The 21,574-nt window shown below is 41.5% G+C and overlaps 1 protein-coding gene and 1 pseudogene across 9 annotated transcripts in view; both read right to left on the bottom strand.

Annotated features, from left to right (window-relative positions):
• Positions 1-21,574, bottom strand: part of MED14 (mediator complex subunit 14) — a 99,239-nt gene that overhangs the window by 64,520 nt on the left and 13,145 nt on the right. For all 8 annotated transcript variants that reach the window (XM_034423832.2, XM_034423834.2, XM_034423833.2 and 5 more), the window contains exons 4-11: positions 19,445-19,618; positions 18,447-18,576; positions 17,576-17,704; positions 17,175-17,282; positions 5,302-5,434; positions 3,419-3,569; positions 2,771-2,882; positions 91-216 (exon numbers count right to left, since the gene is read on the bottom strand). In XM_034423832.2, the coding sequence (XP_034279723.1) occupies positions 91-216; positions 2,771-2,882; positions 3,419-3,569; positions 5,302-5,434; positions 17,175-17,282; positions 17,576-17,704; positions 18,447-18,576; positions 19,445-19,618 (1,063 nt within the window). The remainder of the gene's footprint in view (positions 1-90; positions 217-2,770; positions 2,883-3,418; positions 3,570-5,301; positions 5,435-17,174; positions 17,283-17,575; positions 17,705-18,446; positions 18,577-19,444; positions 19,619-21,574) is intronic.
• LOC148113404 (uncharacterized) lies at positions 11,918-14,464 on the bottom strand (annotated as a pseudogene). Its single transcript, XR_015734493.1, has one exon. The product of XR_015734493.1 is annotated as an uncharacterized LOC148113404 (transcript).

The following is a 21,574-nucleotide window of genomic DNA, read 5'->3' as shown; positions in this document are numbered from 1 at the left end:
CAGCCCAAAGAAAAACAGCTAAATTCTGCAAGTTGTAATATAATCATTATAAATGAATCTTAAATTATTATAGAGCTCTTATTTACTTACCAATTCCATAAAGCATTAACTGAAACATCCCAGAATGAAGGTCTACAAATATGTGTAAGCATTCAGATCGCCCGCAAGGCTCCAGAATAGAAATAACAAGTGTGGGGAGAGCTGTTTCTATAAAAGCTAAAGAATTGAGAATTCATGAGATGCGATGGAATTTTAACTATGGAAATTTCAAGATTAAATGCAACTTTGGACCTCTGCAGGCTTTAATCATAAGAAAAAAATCAAAATAAATCCTTTTTCAATAGAACTATTTTAGTAAATTACATTCAGCTTAATGAGCATCAATAAAATTGTATTTTCAAGGAATGTCATTTTGCTACCAACTTATCCTTCACTATTTCTACATATAAAAATTGAATGGAAAATAATGCCTCCATCCATAACTTTAGTCTAAATGGGGGTATTTTAATAAACAAATGGGAAAATAATCCCTAAAATGTTACCCGTATTTACTTCTCCATATAATTGCAACTATTTGCTATATACTTCTGGCAAAGATTGGCAAGCCATCATGAAAGAACTCTACATTTTCTCTAATCAATCAGGTCTTGATAATCCTCTTGACTTTGTCATCCGAGTCAAATATAGCTGCAAAGGTATACTTTCATGTCCGGACAAAGTAGTAATTGCATGATACCAAATATGAACTGCATGGAAGATGGAGTAAGATGAGATTCAACTTTGAAATTGACTCTTGGGTGGCTTGATACCTGTAAGGCCTATTCTATTGCAGCATAATTTCCTTCTTTACTTCTGAAGTCTGCTGAATCATTGTTTCAAAATTTTGAGTATTACAATGTACCACTCAGTTGATAATGATGTCAGATTCAAAGAAATGACTAACACAATCTCCATCCCCAAAGAGTTTTCCTACCAAAGGCAGGAAACTGAATTCCCCCCGCCCCTATAGGCAAAGTCTTGTAATGATATTCCAGGGGCTAACAATTCATTTCTGCATCATAATGATGACCCCATGTTTCACTGGCCATCCCAATGCTATGGAAAAAAAAATCCTCACCTTCATTTTTGTAGTGTAACAAGCAGTGCTGGCAAATATCAACTCTTGAAATTTTTACTTTTGCCATTGACATGTAAGGAATCCACCTTACATAAACATTCCTATGAAATGCCAAACTTGACAGCAATTTCCCTTTAAGATCACCCAACTGTGGTTAACCATTTCTCCAATTGTTCTCACATGAAAATAGTTACTGTGCTACAGGTCATCTACTTTAGTCTTGATCACATAAGCCAGCTCTTACTGGATCAGCATCTTTACATCTTTTGGCCCAGCAATGCACAATATACATTTCAATATAAACATTACCATAAACATAAATGAATTCCACAGTGAATTTCATCTGCAGCAAGTCCTTTGGCAATTAGAAATTCAACCTGGTTTCATGAACTTGTTTTCATGAAACAAGTTTTCATAACAGGCTACCATTTCATAATCAGTAACACAATCTTCTTCCACAGCAAATTCCCCTCAATTGAAGTGAAATATAAGATAATAAAGAACACATCAGCTTCTAGTGCACCAATACTGCCATCTTGTTACTTATATTACTTGAGGCATTACTTTTCATTCAATCCTTCCGGAATATTTTTTGTTCATTAACTCATAGATTAAATGATTAAAACAGCTTAAAACTATATATTAAAAAACTATAAATGAATATTAGTGAACCAAACTATCTACAGAGAACTAGGTGCAGGAAGGAGCATAGAAACTCAGCTTCTTGTATGAAACAAGTAAGCACAAATCCTGATTCCAGTAATAGTTTTTAATCAAAATACTTCATTTAAAAAAAAATCATTGCATATTTTATAACAATAAAGTATTCTCTCTTATCCTCTATAATCCATCCCAAAACATCTCCCAAAAGGTTAGCATATTTGCCTAAATGAAAAGGACTTGGGTGTATGAGCCTGAAGGGATCCGCCAAAATCAGATTTAGGTAACTTTTGGTACAATTTCATGTATGCCCCCCCTTGAATAAGCACATTAAAATAAATATAACAATTGTTAAAAATATTTTAAACCTTGAAAATGTGTGTTATAGCAATAGCACTTAGACTTATATACCGCTTTACAGCCCTTTCGAAGTGATTTACAGAGTCAGCATATTGCCCCCAACAATTTGGGTCCTCATTTTACCCACCTCGGAAGGATGGAAGGCTGAGTCAACCTTGAACCTGGTGAGATTTGAACTGCCAAATTGCAGGCAGTCAGCAGTCAGCAGAAGTAGCCTGCAGTACTGCACTCTAACCACTGCACCACCGTGGCTCATTAGCTGATAAAAATTTGGAAAGTATTCAAAACAAATTCAAAAGGATATAAGAAATAACCTCTAACATAAAAATACTGAATATTCATATCATTTCACTTTCCTCACAAAAAAATTGTTAAATTTTTTGTTAAAATATCAAAATCCCAATTTTAAAAAATCTTTAACTACTTCTCTATGTCATATTCAAGGCAATGATTGCCCAAAAAACCCTTTCAGTTCAGTATAATTAACAAATTTAATTATTATGGTTATTATTATGATTACTGTATTATCACATGAGACAGAGGCAAATTGGCAGAGTAATTTCATTTAGTTCAGAATCAAATCTTTTATCTTGAAGTAAGATAAGAAAGGATTATAGAGATACTGCCACATACAATTGTCACTGGTGTTGTAGCTCTTAAGAATGGCCTTCAATTCCTGGAGTTTCTGATGTGCTCTTGCATGGACGCTGTCTATTAGAAGCTTCTCTACTGACAAATGGTCTATCTACAAAAATCAAAGTGAAATCAGTTATTAAAAAACAAAACTTTCTGAAGAATTTGCAGTTTTAAGGGGATATTGTGCAGCTGTTCAAGCACTGGTATTATTATTGTTTCATCTAAATTAAGTAGCTGGTCCATTGTAAATATCTTCTAAAATCTTAGTTTAAATGAAGCAAGTTTTTTTTCAAGATAAGAATTATTGATACAATGCAGGTAATGGAACAAGAGTATCTGTTCATGTCAGAATTCTTTTTATATATTTTATGTAAATTTTTATATTTCATGCTAATAATAAATTTTATATATACATTTTTCCAGCCCTGGCAAACCATTTTGCAAAATAATTTTACATTTCTAAACTGCCACCATTTAAAAGCCTTTTTTAAAAAAGAAAAGGGGGGGGGACCTTTTTTGTAACCTCTTTTTGGTATTTCAATATTTTTTTTTCTATTTTCTTTATATCCCAATATTTTAACAATAAACATATCTGTTAAAAAAGAGTCTTTTTAAATTGAGACAATTTAAATTGCTTAAGTTTACCTTCATAGCTCTCTCGATTAGTTTGGAATCACATGCTGGAAGGGGAGGTTCATGAAAAATTTGCAAAGGCTTTGATACGTCATTCTCGTCAATCTTAATGGTAACTTTATGAAGAGATGCTGTTCCAGTTTTTCTCCCAACAATTTGTTGGCTAATAAAGAAATACTATGTTAAATAAAAATCTATTTTTGTAGAACATTCAAATAAATTGGTAAAAATATTATTACTATATTAAACAAGAATGTAACCATTTTCTGTATAAAGTTCAAGAAACTCTTTCAAACTTTTCTAACAGGCACACAATCACAATCTTAATAATTCTTTGTTGTTTGAAATTCTTGACAATTGTGCCTAATATATTTTTAGCTTTGCTGTTCACTTTCGCTCATTGCTTTCCAATAATAGACCCACTGCAAGAGTATATAAGGCACATTTAACCAACTCAGGGATCAGTATCACAAAAGCATTGATTAAAAGAATGGTTTGTGTCAAATAAGTTTTAAAAGTCATTTGAAGATCTATGGCTATGTGTTTCTGTTTATTACTGTTTAGGTTTGTGGCCTAAAATTGTCATGTATTTCTAGCGGCAAGTGAACAAGCAGCCTGAACTCCAAGATTAATCTCAAACCATGAGCTAGATTACATGGTTTAAAAAATGTTGTTAGCTGTCCTTTAAGTCCTAAACAAGGGACAAAGCCAATACCAACACTTTACATTCAACACAAAACACGAAGAACAAATATAATAGATGGAAAGTATTAATGTCTTCTTTAAATTTCAGATATATGTGCTGCCCTGGAAATACCATACCATATTCATACATTTCTAAAGAAGACAAAATGTTGCTTTCACTTCTCATTGTACAGTATATGAAATAATACTATTAAATATTCACGTTTATATATTCAAGTAGCTGTGATTAGTGGTCCTAACTTCTTAAATAAAAACCAACCATTAAATAAATTCACAAAAACAGAAACTGCATTTCCATTACACCTTGATATGGATAGTTGCAACTTCTCACTACGATCTACACTGAATATATGTACATTCATTCATACATACATACCGTGATAAACCTCAATGATAAGAAATTTGACTCATAAAATTGCATAAAGATTAAGAAGATTTTGTAGATTTCAAATGTGCCTATTTAATTATATAAGGTGTGGATCTAGCTTTTCTAGGACATGCATTTCCAAAAGCAATAATACTATATTGTGAAAACTTTGTCTATGAAACAGAATTTGATGACTGTAATTACCCTTCCAGCTGTTCTGGAAGTTGTGACTCTAAAATACCCACATTAATATAATTTAATATATTATTTTCAGGTCAAGATATTTGCTCTCATTTTGTTAACTATTTGTCCTCATTCCAGAATTCAATTGTATATAACTTATTTAAGAAATCCATACAACCTAAATTACATACTATATATCACATTATCCTAATTCAAGAGTGCATGAGTTTTCATAATATCAGTTTTGTTTTGTTTTTAAATTTGATTTATATGCCGCCCTTCTCCTGAGACTCAGGGCGGCTTACAATGCGTTAAGCAATAGCCTTCATCCTTTTGTATATTTATACAAAGTCAGCTTATTGCCCCCACAAACTGAGTCCTCATTTAACCTACCTTAGAAAGGATGGAAGGCTGAGTCAACCTTGAGCCTGGTAAGATTCAAACCTGCAGTAATTGCAGGCAGCTGTGTTAATAACAGGGTGCATTAAACCACTGTACTACCAAGGCTCCTACCAAGGTTTCCAACAATATAATATTGTTACATGGAAAGATATAAATTGCTTAACAAATAATAATTATAAGTAGAATTGTGTTTGTATTGATTGTAAGAATATCTACAGACAATAATGATTTTATTTACTTCCAAACAGAGAGGGACAGGCATTTGCCTGCATGGTAGCGTTCCACTTGTACAAGGTCACCCCAGCGTTCTCGGATCAGCATTAGAGTCTGTGAATGTAAAACTTCCAACTGCAGGGATAGGCAGAAGGAATCTAAAGTGGTCTGGTTAAGTAAATATTTTGAGCTTCTTTAAAAAGAACATCATCAAAGTCAAAATGCACAAATAAAATGCATTGCTACAAATCTGATCCCCTTTATGGATTACTGCCTTGTCGTGGCGAAGGGGCTTGCGTAGCTCAATGAAGCTATGAGCTATGCCCTGCAGGGACACTCAAGATGGACAGGTCATAGCAGAGAGTTCTGACAAAATGTGATCTGGAGAAGGAAATGGCAACCCACTCTAGTATCTTTGTCATGAAAACCCCATGGACAGTACCAAAAGGAAAAAAGATGTAACACCGGAAGATGAGCCCCTCAGGTCGGAAGGTGTCCAATATGCTAGTGAGGAAGAGCAGAGGGCTGGTACTAGTAGTGCCAGAAAGAGTGAAGCGACTGGGCCAAAGCCGAAATGAGCTCAGCTGTGGATATATCTGGTGGTGAAAGGAAAGTCCGATGCTCTAAAGCAGCGGTTCTCAACCTGGGGGTCGTGACCCCTTTGGGGGTCAAACCACCCTTTCACAGGGGTCGCCTAAGGCCATCGGAAAACATATATTTCGGGTGGCAGATCTAGCCAAGAAGAAAGAGAAAGTGAATCTGTGGAGAAAGAGGAGAAGGACGCGCGGCTCTGCAATGTGCATTTCCAGGGAGGAAAGCATTTTCATGCGGCAGCGCAGATTTGGGGAGGGGATTGCAGCGCTACCGGCCGAAAACGCTTGCCGAGATCGCGGCAACAGTGTTTTTGTGTGGCAGCGCCTTGCCTTAAGCCCCCTGCGCAGTGCCCGTTTCGCCAACTGAGTCCCGACCTCCACACTTCCCCGGGCCACTTCTGGAATCAGGCTCTGACCGAGGCAGCAAAGGCGCAGGGGGCTTCCCAGGAAGCCCAGCACCCAGCAGGGAGGAGCCCAGGCAAGGGTTTGGGGTCACAGCAGAACGAGTAGCCAAAGCCTGTCTCCGCCGGCACACCTGCCTCTCCCCCCTTTCTCAGAAGAAGAACTGCTTGCTGGCCCTGGGCACCCAAGAGAACCCAAGGGGGGGGGAGCGGTTTATGCAAGCCTGAGCCTCCTCGATCGGGGGCCTCCCTGGGAATTGCTGCCCAGCCTGGCCTGGGTATTTGGAAAAACAGTACACTGCTGGAAGGGGAAGGGGAGAGGAGGAGGTGGTGGGGGATTACCCAGAGGCCAGCTGGCAGATAAAAGCTGCAAGGCTCTGCCGTAGTTCTTTCGGGTGAGCCGTCCTCGTACAGCTCTCAGGTCTCTGCCCAAACTGGCCTGGAAGCGGTGTGTCATTCTCAAGCAGTGGCTGCTCTTGCCAGTAACTGAGCCTGCAAATTGGCATGGTGGGCTCAGTTACCAGTGAGAGCGACGGCCGCCTCACTCGCCCCTTCTCATCCAAACTGCCAGGTGTTGCTCTGGTTCTTTCCACCATAGCCGCGCAGCCTTTTCTTCCAATTCTAGCAATGCTTGGCACTTGCAGTCGTGGCCGCCCAGCACTACAGTTCCCCTCCGTCCAACCAGCAGCCTCTGCTCGCGTCAAGAAGCCGGCGGCCAGGTGGGAGGAGGACAAGGACGGGTGCAAGGTGATGCACCACTTTCAGACCAGTCCGGGCAGCGGGTGGGTGAGCAGGCAGCCCTCAGGGAAGAGCGCTGCTGTCAGGTTTCGATATCAGGTGACACATCTCCCGGTTGCGTGCTGCATGCGGGCCCCGAGGTGGAGGGATGAGCTTCCCCGGCCAGCATATGGCGCTGCCGAGATGGCGGGGCCGAGCGCTGCTGCTGGCTTGGGAAAAGCTGTCTCGCCAGGGAACGGGCCGGTAACTGGTTGTCCTCCGGTAAGAGGTGCGCCGGCCCTCTTGGAAAAAGTGGGGGTGCATGCATGGAGGGTGCGCACATGCACAGTGCGGGTTGCATGTGCATATGCAGTGTGAGGTGCGTGCACATTAGGAGCATGGGGGTCATGCACGCATGCGCAAATGGGGGCGCCCATTGCATTATGGATCCTGGCACGCGAGAGCGCATGAGCGCTTGCACGCTCAGACTTTTGGCACTCAACGCCAAAAAGGTTCACCATCGCTGACATATACACACATAGCAACGAAAATAATTTTATGGTTGGGGGTCACCACAATATGAGGAACTGTATTAAAGGGTTGAGGCATTAGGAAGGTTGAGAACCACTGCTCTAAAGATTTTTTTCTCCATAGGAACCTGGAATATAAGATCCATGAATCAAGGCAAGCTGGACGTGGTCAAACAAGATGACAAGACTGAACATTGACATCTTAGGAATCAGCGAACTAAAATGGACAGGAATGGGTGAATTTAATTCAGATGACCATTCTCTGGGCAAGAATCCCTCAGCAGAAATGGAATAGCCTTCATAATCAATAAAAGAGTAGGAAAAGCAATACTGGGATACAATCCCCAAAATGACAGAATGATCTCAGTTTGAATCCAAGGCAAACCATTCAATATCACAGTAATCCAAGTCTATGCCTCAACCACTGGTGCTGAAGAGGATGAAATTGATTCTATGAAGCCCTACAGCACCTTATAGAATTAACACCAAAAAATGATCTCCTTATCATCATGGGAGATTGGAATGCTAAAGTAGGAAGCCAAAAGATAACCAGAATAACAGGCAAGTTTGGCCTTGGAGTACAGAATGAAGCAGGGCGCAGGCTGATAGAATTCTGTCAAGAGAATACGATGGTCATAGCAAACACTCTTTTCCAACAACCCAAGAGACGACTCTACACATCGACATCACCAGACAGTCAACACAGAAATCAGATTGACTATGTGCTCTGCAGCCAAAGATGGAGAAGCTCTAAACAGTCAGTAAAAACAAGACCAGGAGCTGACTGTGGCTCAGATCATGAGTTTCTCGTTGCAAAATTTAGACTTAAATTGAAGAAAGTAGGGAAAAGCACTAGGCCACTCAGGTATGAACTAAATCATATCCCTGATGAATATACAGTAGATGTGACAAATAGATTTAAGGAATTAGATCTGATAGACAGAGTGCCTGAAGAACTATGGACAGAGGTTCGCAACATTGTACAAGAGGTAGCAGTTAAAACCATCCCGAAGAAAAAGGAAGGCTGAGTTGTCTGAGGAAACTTTACAAATAGCTGAGGAAAGAAGAGAAGCGAAAGGCAAGGGAGAAAGAGAAAGATACACCCAGTTGAATGCAGAATGAACATTGGACTTACCTGAAGATTCTTCCTCCTTGCGCTGCGCGAGAGTCCATTGAGTGGGAGATTCCTCATCCGATTGGCCTCTGACTGAGTAAGAAATTAGACTAAACACACCTCCTCTTCCTGTTTAGCCCAGTTCCGCACGAAGTCTGAATCTGAAGAAACTGACATCCTGAGCGAAACATAAACAGAAGGAAAAAAACCCAGACAGAAAACACAGCAAGGGCAGGTATGGAATCTCGCGCAGTGCAAGGAGAAAGAACCTTCAGGTAAGTCCAAAGTTCATTCTCCCTTGCGCTGCTTAGAGAGTCCATTGAGTGGGATATACCCAAGCTAAATATCCCCAGGGCGGGAAGAAACAGAGGAGGTGGAACTGCCCTCCATAGGGAGGACGCGCTGAAGAATCCTATGGCCAAAGGCCACCTCAGCTGACGCAAATCTGTCCAACTTGTAATGACGGATAAATGAATTTGGCGACACCCAGGTAGCCTCCCGGCATATCTCAAGAAGAGGGGCCTGTGTCGCCCAGGCTGCGGTGGTGGCGGCACTACGAGTCGAGTGAACTGTAACACGACCAGAAAGTTGTCTATTCCTATGCTCGTAGGCCAGGGTGATGCAGGCCTTGATCCACCTGGCGATGGTGGATGAAGAAACTTTGGAGCCAAGTGAGGTAGGTTGAAACGAAACAAACAAGGATTCCGACTTGCGGAAGGGAGCAGTCCGGGAGATGTATGTACTGAGCGCTCGACGAACATCCAATTTATGCCAGCGACGTTCTGTGTGGTGAACGGGGTGGGGACAGAAGTCCGGAAGAATAACTTCCTCTGATCTGTGGAAGTAGGTATTGATCTTTGGGAGAAAGGTGGGGTCCAAACGTAAGACGACCCAATCCGAGTGGAAAGTACATAGATCCCTGTGTACGGAAAGAGCGGCCAGTTCGGAAACTCGGCGAGCTGAGGTGATGGCCACGAAGAAGGGGACTTTGAAGGACAGAAACTTTAGATTGACAGTGGGCAGCTCCAGAAGGACTTGCAGAACCAGACACAGGTCCCAGGAAGGATATCTGTGAATGACGGGAGGGCGTAAATTGGCCGCTTCCTGCAGAAAACACCTGACACAGGGATGAAGGGACAGGGATCTGTGACCCTTACAGGAAATAACAGTAGACAGGGCTGCAACTTGCCGCCTAAGGGTGTTGACCGCCAGACCTGCCTTGAGACCCACCTGGAGAAATTGCAAGACTTGCGGGATGGAGGCCGTGTAGGATCAACGTGCGACGAGGCACACCAGCGATGGAAGGCGGACCAGGTGGCTTCATAGATGCAAGTGGTGGAATTCCTACGAGATGCAAGGAGAATGTCTATAACTTCCTCGGAAAAAAGTTCCCGCTTCAGTAGGTCCCTTTCAATAGCCAAACGGCTAGTTGAAGCCACTGGGGGTCTGGATGTGTCACCGCCCCTTGAAGCAGAGACACTTGGTCCAGTGGAATCCTCCAAGGAGGAACAATTGATAGACCTTTTAGATCCGCGAACCAGGCTCGCCGGAGCCAGAAGGGAGCGATCAGGATGACTTCCGCTCTCTCCTCCAAGATCTTCCGTACGACCTTCGGAATCAGAGGAATGGGAGGAAAGGCATAGAGTCAACCTGAAGGCCACTGGCAGCATAGAGCATTTGTGCCTTCTGCTCCCGGTGTCCAGTACCTGGAGAAGAATCGGGTCACCTGTGCATTGGCCGGGGTGGCGAAGAGATCCACCGTTGGCAGGCCGAAGAGTTGGACAATCTGATGGAATAGGGAGGGATGCAGCTGCCATTCCGCCAGATCGATGTCAGTGCGACTCAGCCAGTCCGCGCGAGTGTTGTGGATTCCCGCTATATGCTCTGCTTGTAAGGAGAGCAGGTGTCTCTCTGCCCAAAGACCCAGCTGAGCAGCTTCGTCCATGAGAACTCTGGAGCAAGTGCCACCCTGGCGATTCACGTGGGCTTTTGCCGTGACATTGTCCATTTGTAGAAGAACGTGATGCCCCGACAGATGACTCTGGAAGTAACAGAGAGCCAGATGGGCAGCCCGCAACTCCAGCCAGTTGATGTCGTTGCAGAGATCTCTGGCAGTCCAACGCCCCTGGGTGAACTGGCAGTAGAAGTGAGCCCCCCAACTGACCAGACTGGTGTCCGCGGTAACCACCAGGCAGTGAGGTTCGAGAAAGGGGGACCCTTTCCTCAAGGCGGGGGAAATCCACCAGAGCAACGACTTGAGGAGCTTGGGAGGAACCTTGACCTGAAGGGATGAGTTGCTGTTGCCTATCTTCTGGCTTGGAAGGAGGAACCATTGAAGGGGTCTCGAGTGCAGCCTTGCCCAGGGAACGATTGATAGGCACGAAATCATCTGCCCTAGCAACTGGGAGAGCAGGAGAAGTGGAACCCTGCGGAGCGCTCTGACCTGTCGGACCATGGTCCTGATGTTGAGAAGTCTTTCCTGTGACAAGAAGACCCGACCCAACACCGTGTCGATGTGGGCTCCCAGGTGAACCAAGTCGGTGGCAGGACTTAACTGGCTCTTCTCCCAATTTATGGTAAAACTGTGTTGCTGGAGAGCGTCGATGGTGAGTCGAACATCCTCACTGGCCTGTTGAAATAAGGAAGACTGAATAAGAATATCGTCTAAATAGCATTGCAGTCTGATAGGGAAGGAACGTAAATGGGCCGTCACCACATCTAGAAGCTTAGTAAAAATACGGGGGGCGGAGGAAAGGCCAAAGGGCATGGCCCTGTATTGATAATGGGCGTGCCCATAACAAAATCTAAGAAACCTCCTGTGGGAGAGCCTAATCGGTACATGTAAATAGGCCTCCTGGAGATCAATAAGTCTCCCAATCTAATGCCACTCAGGATGGAATGTAGCGAGTGCATTTTAAAACGCCTATAACGAATATGAATGTTCAGGCGCTTCAAGTCCAATATGGCCCTATAACCCCCCCGACTTCTTTGGAATGAGAAACAAAATAGAATAGAACCCAGAGCCCTGGTGTTCTGGAGGGACTGGTTCAATGGCTCGAATGGAGAGAAGATGTAGAATCTCAGCTTCCATCGACGCTCTTTTGGAATTTATCCAATGTCCGAGGGGATAGAACACTGGATAAATCGACGTGGAGTGGAAGAAACAAATTCCAAGGTGACTCCAATGGACACCGTCTGAATGGCCCATGCGTCTGTGGCCGTGGTACGCCAAACATCAGCGAAGTGAGTGAGCTGACCACCAATGGGATGTGAGGGAGTGACAGTGCTATTTTCTGCGATAGGGCCGAAAACCAGATCCCCTGAAGGGACATCTGCCCTGGGATTGACGGTTGCGATCTCTGAAGGGTTGACGCTCCTGAGGTCTGTCGGAGGTATGACCGAATTGTCTTGCAGGCTGTGGGTTCTGAAACCTCTCTTCAGTGGTACGAAAGGACTGCCTGCGGTAAGGAAAGGTAGATCGTCTGTCATATCGTCTGGACGAAAAGGGAAGGACTTTCTTCTTGTCCCTACCTTCCACTAACACAGGATCCAAAGCCTCACCAGAGCCCCCCCTTTGAAGGGGGCTGCTGCCAGGCGCCATTTGGTCTTCATGTCCGCTTGCCAGTGACGGAGCCAGAGAAGGCGATGTGAAGCGATGTTGGAAGCCATGGCGCGGAAGGCGAACTTGGCAGAGTTGAGTGTCGCGTCCGCCATGTATTCAGTGGCAGCAACTATCTTGCTAATATCCTGGTGTAGACGGGTATCCTCTGGAGATACTCTAGCTTGCATTTGCTTGAGCCAGATGAGGGATGTCCTGGCGAAAAAGGAGGCAGTGGTAGCCGACTTGATGGCCCATGCAGAGGCGAGATGAGTCGTACATGTAGATATTTCAGCTCGCTTGTCCTCCATGAGAAGGCCTTCAGCCGCATCAGATGGAAGGATGCTGGGGGAAGTCAGGTTGACCATAGGAGGATCAATGACAGGAAGTTTTAAAAGCTCTTCAAATTCCTGTTCAACGGAGTACAACTTCTTATCCAGGCCACTAGGATTGGAGATAGAGCCAGGCTGTGACCATTGACGTTGAACAGTGTCCACAAATAGTTTTGGAGAAGGAACGGTGCCCTGTTGAGCGACCCGTTCAGTGAAAAGACTAGTGTTGGAATCAGAAGAATCCAGAGCAGGTAATGATGGAGGCTGAATCAGACCCATGTTAGTGGTGACCTTGGCCTTGTGCAGCAAAGTCTTGAACATCTCGTGACGGAAAAGGCCTGTGGAAGGAGAACTGCTGGAAGAGGGATCCTCCTCATCACCAGAAAGACAGTAGTCAAAGGTCTCTTCATCATCAATAAAGGACTGGTCACTGTGATGAGAATGAGAAGGAGAGCGAGAAGCTGCAGGGGCCTCCTGAGTCAAGTGCGAAGAAGACCTGGAGGAAGGCTTTGCTGGAGCTGACACAGAAGAAGGAGCCAAAATACCCCTTTGTGAAAGGGCGGAGTCAATGCTTCTTGCCACCGACTGAGCAACCATGTCATACATCTCTTGGGGAATGGCAAAGGACTGACCTTCCTGAGGGCGGAGCCCCGCCGCTGTAGGAGTGAACGTGGCAGAAGGCTGATTGACAGCAGCAGAAGGGACCTCAGTTCCCTGCGCAAAAACCTCTCTCACCATGGATTGATCTCCCTGAGCCGTGGAATCGATGTTTGGAGACCAAGAAGAGGAGTCTTGGATGGGAGGTGGTTCCGGAGTTTGCTCTGGAATGAGATCAAGGGGAACAGGCAAGACAGAGGGAGGAGAATGCACAATGGCTTCAGCCTGCTTTTTTGCTTTGTCAAACTGCTTATTTAGAGCCATGTGCCTCCTCTGGGCATCCTTCTCTGCAGCAGCAGAAAGAGAGGCATAAGAGGTTGGATCTGAATCCTCCCTTGTGCTGAGATGAAGATTTAGCACTTCTGGTGGAACGGGTGCGATCAGCCATGCTTGGATAGAAGTAAGAATGAACAGATCAATCAGAAGGATTAGAAGAAGCTCTGTATCGCTGCCCCAAAAGGATCTGAAATAACAGGGAATGTCAGGAAAGTTAATAAACCCAGAAGGAAATATGCAGGAAGGCAATAGAGAAAACAGTCAAACAACACATAGGCTAAATTAAAAAAGGCCCAGGTGAAAAACAAAATGGCGCCGAATGACTCAGCAGCACTGAAAAGGTGGGAAAAAAATGGTGGCTAAAACGAGAAAACTGACAACACAGTTCTGCTCTGAAATGGCGCGAAGCCGTTAGGTGAGCAAATTCCCCAACACAAATGCAATAATGAGGCAATTAGCTCAAAAAAAGAGTGGATGTCACAGGACCGACGGAACAGTCACACCAACACGCCAAAAAAAGAGGCAAACGGCTATTTGAGTCAATTGCGAGGCAATACAGGGAAGAGGTGAGCCATGGCACCACGAGGCTTCTGTCTATTCCCTCAGCGCGAGGCTGAGCAACACAGCCTCCCACACGCCCTCTTCTCCACTTAAAACACTTAGAAAAACAGCAATATGCACCCAGCCTCTGACGCCTCGCCACAACCACATCAATAATGCCAATAACAGCGCGAGGCCGACAACACAGCCCCTCACGCGCCCTCCGGTAACTCACGATCAAATAGCTGGGTTGTTAGAAGCGATAAGAGCTGCTGCTGAAGCGAGCGCTCTACAGCTGATCAGCGTTTGGCGAAATTCCTCCCCTCTGCCAATATTCTTTGAAAAGGACTGAAATCCAGCGCACAAACAAGAAAGAATTCAATTTTAGAGAGTCCAATGAGTGGAGTTCCAGGAAAACACAAGTATCTGAGGCTCGGACTGAGTAAGGAACTGGGCTAAACAGGAAAAGGAGGTGTGTTTAGTCTAATTTCTTACTCAGTCAGAGGCCAATCGGATGAGGAATCTCCCACTCAATGGACTCTGTAAGCAGCGCAAGGGAGAATTCCAGAGAATAGCTAGAAGAGATAAGAATGCATTCTTAAATGAACAGTGTAAAGAAATTGAAGAAAACAATAGAATAGGGAGGACCAGAGATCTCTTCAAGAAAACTGGTGATATGAAGGGAACGTTTCATGCAAAGATGGGCATGATAAAGGACCAAAATGGCAGAGACCTAACAGAGGCAGAAGAGATTAAGAAGAGGTGGCAAAATTACACAGAAAAACTATATAAGAACGAGTTTAACATCCCTGATAACCACGATGGGGTGGTCACTGACCTCGAGCCAGACATCCTAGAATGTGAAGTAAAATGGGCCTTAGGAAATCTGAGCAACAACAAAGCTAGTGGAAGTGACAGTATTTCAGCTGAGCTATTCAAAATCTTAAAAGACGATGCAATACAAGTGCTACACTCAATTTGCCAGCAAATTTGGAAAACTCAACAGTGGCCACAGGATTGGAAAAGGTCAGTTTACATTCCAATTCCAAAGAAAGACAATGCCAAAGAATGTTCAAACTATCACACCATTGCACTCATTTCACATGCTAGTAAAGTTATGTTTAAAATCCTACAAGCTAGGCTCCAGCAGTATGTGGATCGAGAACTACCAGAAGTAAAGGCAGGATTTCGAAGAGGCAGAGGAACTAGAGATCACATTGCCAACATACGCTGGATCATGGAGAAAGCTAGGGAGTTCCAGAAAAACATCTACTTCTGCTTCACTGACTACGCTAAAGCCTTTGATTGTGTGGATCACAACAAATTGTGGCAAGTTCTTAAAGAGATGGGAGTACCAGACCATCTCATTTGTCTCTTGAGAAACCTATATGTGGGTCAAGAAGCAAGAGTGAGAACGGGACACGGATCCACTGATTGGTTCAAAATTGGGAAAGGAGTCCGGCAAGGCTGTATACTGTCACCCTGCCTATTTAACTTATATGCAGAACACATCATGAGAAAGGCGGGGTTAGATGAATCAAAAGTTGGAATTAAGATTGCTGGGAGAAATATCAACAACCTCAGATATGCAGATGATACCATTCTAATGGCAGAAAGCAAAGAGGAACTAAATAGCCTCTTGATGCAGGTGAAGAAGGAGAGTGCAAAAGTTGGCTTGAAACTCAATATTAAGAATACTAAGATCATGGCATGATCTCAATTCCTGGCAAATAGATGGGGAAGAAATGGAGGTAGTGACAGATGTTATTTTCCTGGGCTCCAAGATCAACGCAGATTGGGACTGCAGGCAAGAAATTAAAAGATGCTTGCTCTTGGGGAGGAAAGCTATGGCAAATCTAGACAGCATACTAAAAAGCAGAGACATCACCCTGCCAACAAAAATGCATATAGTCAAGGCTATGGTTTTCCCAGTTGCAATGTATGGCTGTGAAAGTTGGACCATAAGAAAGGCTGAGTGCCAAAGAATTGAGGCCTTTGAACTATGGTACTGGAGAAGACTCCTGTGAGTCCATTGGACTGCAAAGCGATCAAACCAGTCAGTCCTAGAGGAGATCTACCCTGACTGCTCTTTAGAAGGCCAGATTCTGAAGATGAAACTCAAATATTTTGGTCACCTAATGAGAAGGAATGACTCACTGGAGATGAGTCTATTGCTGGGAAAGATCGAGGGCAAAAGAAGAATGGGATGACAGAGAATGAGGTGGCTGGATGGAGTCACTGAAGCAGTAGGCATGAAGTTAAAGGGACTCCAGAGGATGGTAGAGGACAGGAAGGCCTGGAGGAATGTTGTCCATGAGGTCGCAATGTGTCGGACACGACTTCACAACTAACAACAACAAATTTGGTGGTAAATTCAGTCTTACATTGTAGCTAAAACTTGCTATCTCTTCTAAATCATAATACTATTCTTGATCAACAGAATAGAAAGTTGTTATTAAGAAGAATGTTATGGCATATTAAAAATCTATATAGAGGGATTATGCTTTATAATAACTGGTTTTAAATATTTCACAAATCCCAAATACAACTAAAATTCTGTGAAATAAACATCCCTTTCAGGTTATCTTGATTTTTGCATGTCTTTGCCCATGTGGACTCCTCAATGTGTATGGAGTCTAAGCAAATGAATAACTACAAAGTTGTAATTCTTTCATTAATTTCACAGAAATATATTTTCTTTTTACTGAACCATAATTCTGTGGTAAGCATGTCTTTAACTTTCATATAAAGACATTATAAATTGATTAAAATATCTGAATTGCTCTTCTTTTCATTTAATTTTACTACCTGTTCTTAACCAATAGTTTTTCACAATATAACAGACAAATCGTTCCATTTTACAAGATCTTGATGTAGTGGATTCAGATGTAATTAGTAAAATCTGCCTATATATTAAGCACTCCTGGTCATTCAGTTTATACATATATAAAATTGCATTTCCATTTTATGAATGATAAAATAAAAATATTTAAAATCCCTTTTGGGCTGAATGGACATTTTGTTTTAATAGACACCTTTTTTCTTTGTTATAACATTAAATTTTGTGTTTAAAATATATTTTTCCACTAAAAGTATTCTAGGATCCATATCAATTGGGAGCAAGTCTCTTGAAAGGATACGTAGGCAGTTGTACATGTCCTGCAGAGGTTTCTCATCAGCAAACAGCCGGGACTGGACCAATTGATGGATGAAATTAATCTGCATACTATGAACCAAGGCACGGCCATCTATCGTTAAAATAAAATAAAAAGGCTAAATATTCTTAAAAGATGACTTTATACTACTTAAAATGTTGGTTTAAGTGCTATATTTTACAGGAACATAAAACAATTTCATTAGTGTTTGAAAAGTGGCTACCAATACTTCAAGAAAACCAAGAGTGAACTTTCAGAGACAGAAGGATTTGAGATGATTGTGGAATCATTAAAATTTATTTTGATTGAAGGACTAACGAAGTGTACCTCTTGTGGACAAATGTTCAGAAGTAAGCTTTCAATCAGATAATGTCTTTTGGCATTACCTCCAGTTTCTTTATCCTCAACCAGAATTTCCAGTTTGAGAAGGCGCCATGGGACATCAGGATCATCTCCCATCACAGTTAAAGTAGCCTCAAATTCACCCTCCACACGAAACTTTACACGACCATTAGCTAAAAACAGAATTCAATAAAATAAATAACAAAACAAGATACAAAGCAAAAAAAGAAAAACAGATTAAAAAGACCCAAGAATAATTTTCTATAAATTGAGAAGGGTCAACAGAAGAGGCTGCTAAAAAGGAAGATTGGGGAAGAGGTATAGATGATTGCCGACATCATACTACAGACAATGTAATTCTTTCATAATGCCTAAATAGATCTTCTTTTCTAGTCTTCTTTCTTTACCTAAATTCTATCTAATTTTATTCCCTTTTAATTTCCTTACCACTGTAGATATCACTTCCCTTTAACCCAATTCCAACTTGTTTTGAAATTAAAAGGAAAGCTAGCTAAAACACAGGTCCTAATAATTAGAGTGGAATAATGTTCTTCTCCACTTCACTACTAAAGACACATATTCACATCCACTACTTGGTCAAGTTAGACCAAGTTTGGATCCAAAAGCCTGCAGAGCCAGTAGACAGACATATATTGCTACTTTTTCAAGGCCACAAAGGCCATTCATCCTCAACCATTATTTATTATTTTTATTTTCATAAAGCTCATCAGTTGGCAATCAATCAATTTAGGAACTTAACTCAGAAAGAAACAAATTATTTTTTGACATAAAATTTTGTAGACAGGTATCAATAAAGGTTTTCATATCCTTTAGTCATGCTTCATTCTCCTGAATGTTTGGATTTTTCAGAGATTAAATCCTGTATAATCATAAATAAGTAATTTCAGTTCTTACCTACTGTAAGATTAGCCAGCTGTGGTGGAAGATCTGTGGTTACCAGTCGGTGGCGGAGAATCTGGTTTAACTGATGCAACGTTGTTTGTTTCTCAATTTTTGTTATTGGATCAGGAGGAATTATTTTGTCCTGTTGCGGATAAGTGAATTTTAAAATCATACCAATTTAACTTACTCTGCATTTCAGTAGGAAACACATATGATAAAACTTCAAGGACCAACCTTGGCATTCATACTATAGACTAATATTAGTCATGAGTCTAATACTAGGCTTAGTTAAAATATTTACAATAATTTCATGCAATTTTGAAATGAACAAGAGAAATTCAGTGCACTGTTATTAGAACCAGTAAATACAGAAATTAGGATATACTGAGCCTGAGAGATTACAGAACTGTAAACCCAACTAAACTGGTACAAAGTATATCATATCATAAAACTAAATAATTTAATTAGAAATTAATCACAGTCAACATAATTAACAATTAAATAATAATAGAATGATTATTTAATAAAATACTAATAAGCTCAAAGCAATAATCTTATTCAAATGCTTTCATAATTAAACTATTCATCCACAATAACCAGAGCATATTGTTAAATCTAGCCTAATACAAAGTTCTGGAGAAATTTACAAACTACTATTTTATTTATATGTTAAATAATTTATATGGCTGCCCAACTTATATACAGTAAGTCTGGGAAGCTTACAACATTAAAATAGTTTTAAAAAATTTAAAACTATCTTATTTTTAAGTTGGCCTAATAACAATATTAATGTTGTATTTGATAGTGGGCAATTATCATGTATTCCAGCAAGGTGTCTTAAGATCAATGAGAAATATTTGGCATATATTTTCCAATTAGTGTACATTCTAATAATTAAAACTATTTCAAAAAGGCTATATTCAAAAATGACACAAAGCTATGAAGAAAACTACACTTGCAATAATGTGCGAAGGGCATTTAAAGCCATTTAAAATTGCAGAGTAATTTACCCGTATACATGTTGGCAATCGTGAATAGGATCCAGTTGTCAGCACATCGATAGCATATGGGATAGCAAAGTTTGGCAGACGGGCATGAACCAAAGCATCTCGGGCTAGTGAGGCTAACCGATCAGCAGTGTCCACAAACAGAATAGCTTGTTGATCTAAAAAGCTTGATATCATCTGTTAATATATATATATATATATATATTAGAGGGGGGGGAAAATCTTTCTCTAATTATTTATTCTTAACTTATCTCTAAAGTTCCTATGAAGCACAACTACTTATAAGTCACCTATTCCAAAAGCCAAGATTTATGGTAAAATAAATATTGGAGTCATTATAAGAAAATACATTATAATTAATGTTAATCTTATACATTATATTTCTTAAGTAAATACACAAATTATATTAAGAAAGTGCAGTTGTTGGATGCACAAGATCATGCATTTGTGAGACAATCTGGAAATTAATTATTGAAGAACCATGGAAAAAGAAGGAGAAATAACAACCTATTAAAGAAATATTTGTATAGTTATCTGGCAGTATAGCTTGTCTAAGCAGCACTACTACTACTATTCATGTATGGGTTGACTTGTCTAAGAAATCAAGGAAGCAGTGGCACAGAATTGTGACAGGTGACAAGCTCAGTGAGAAGGGTAGGGAACCCCATATTGAGAAAACCCTGGCTTCTACCAAAACAGACAGCCAAACCAGGGAATATATGAGAGTTTGCCCAAGCGTGGAAAAGAAAAAGCACATCTAATGTGTGAGAGTTGAAGTCGAAATCAAAAACAAAAGGCTAGATAAACCAATGCTATTGTGATATCTTTATTAGAGTACAGGTAGTCCTCGACTTACGACCACAATTGAGCCCAAAATTTCTTCTGCTGTACATTTGTAAATGGCTCATAAGCTTCCTAACAGACAGGAAGCAGCAGATGAAGCTAGGCAAAATCACATCAGATACTTGTACAATTAGCACAGACAACCCCCCCCTCCCCCCAGGCTGTGTGCTCTCTCCACTTCTCTTCTCTCTATATACCAATGACTGAATCTCAAAAGAGCCCTCTGTTAAAGTACTGAAGTTTGCAGATGATACTACAGTGATTGGTCTCATTCGAGACAATGATGAATCTGCATACAGACGGGAGGTTGAACAACTAGCCTTGTGGTGCAACCAGAACAATCTTGAACTAACCACACTCAAAACCGTAGAAATGGTGGTAGATTTTAGGAGAAACCCTCCTATACTACCGCCTCTTACAATACTAGACAACACAGTATCAACAGTAGAGAACTTGAAGTTTCTAGGTTCTATCATATCTCAAGACTTAAAATGGACACCCAGCATTAAAAATATCACCAAAAAAGCACAATAAGAATGTCCTTTCTGCGCCAACTCAGAAAGCTCAAACTGCCCAAGGAGCTGCTGATTCAGTTCTACATAGGAATTATTGAGTCTGTCATCTGCACCTCTATAACTGTCTGGTTTGGCTCTGCAACCAAACCAGACACAGACTTCAACGGATAATTAGTACTGCAGAAAAAACAATTGCTACCAACCTGCCTTCCACTGAGGACCTGTATACTGCACGAGTCAAAAAGACTGTGAAAAGATCTACAGACCCCTCACATCATGGACATAAACTGTTTCAACGGCCACCCTCAAAATGACACTATAGGGCACCGCACACCAGAACAATTAGACAGAAGGCGTTTTTTCCCAAATGCCATCACTCTGCTAAACAACTAATTCCCACAACACTGTCAGACTATTTACTAAGACTGTATTACTATTATTCTTCTCATCCTTCCTATTACCTATCTCTTCCCAATTATGACTATAACCTTGTTGCTTGTATCTCTACGATTTATATTGTTTTGCTTCCTAGTATGATTTGATTGCTTATTTAGTAACCTATGACTGTCCCTAAGTGTTGCCTCATATGATTCTTGATGAATGTATTTTTTTCTTTTTATGTACACTGAGAGCATATGCACCAAAGACAAATTCCTTGTGTGTCCAATCACACTTGGCCAATAAAGGATTCTATTCCATTCCATTCCATTATGTGAAACATTTGTTAAATGAGTTTTGCCCAATTTTACGACCTTTCTTGCCACAATTGTTAATT

The sequence above is a fragment of the Pantherophis guttatus genome, chromosome 5 (assembly GCF_059756535.1).
Source record: "Pantherophis guttatus breed Tessera chromosome 5, ASM5975653v1, whole genome shotgun sequence".
Classification (NCBI taxonomy): Eukaryota; Metazoa; Chordata; class Lepidosauria; order Squamata; family Colubridae; genus Pantherophis; species Pantherophis guttatus.
The sequence above is the reverse complement of the archived record's forward strand: the minus strand, read 5'-3'. Positions and strand labels throughout refer to the sequence as shown.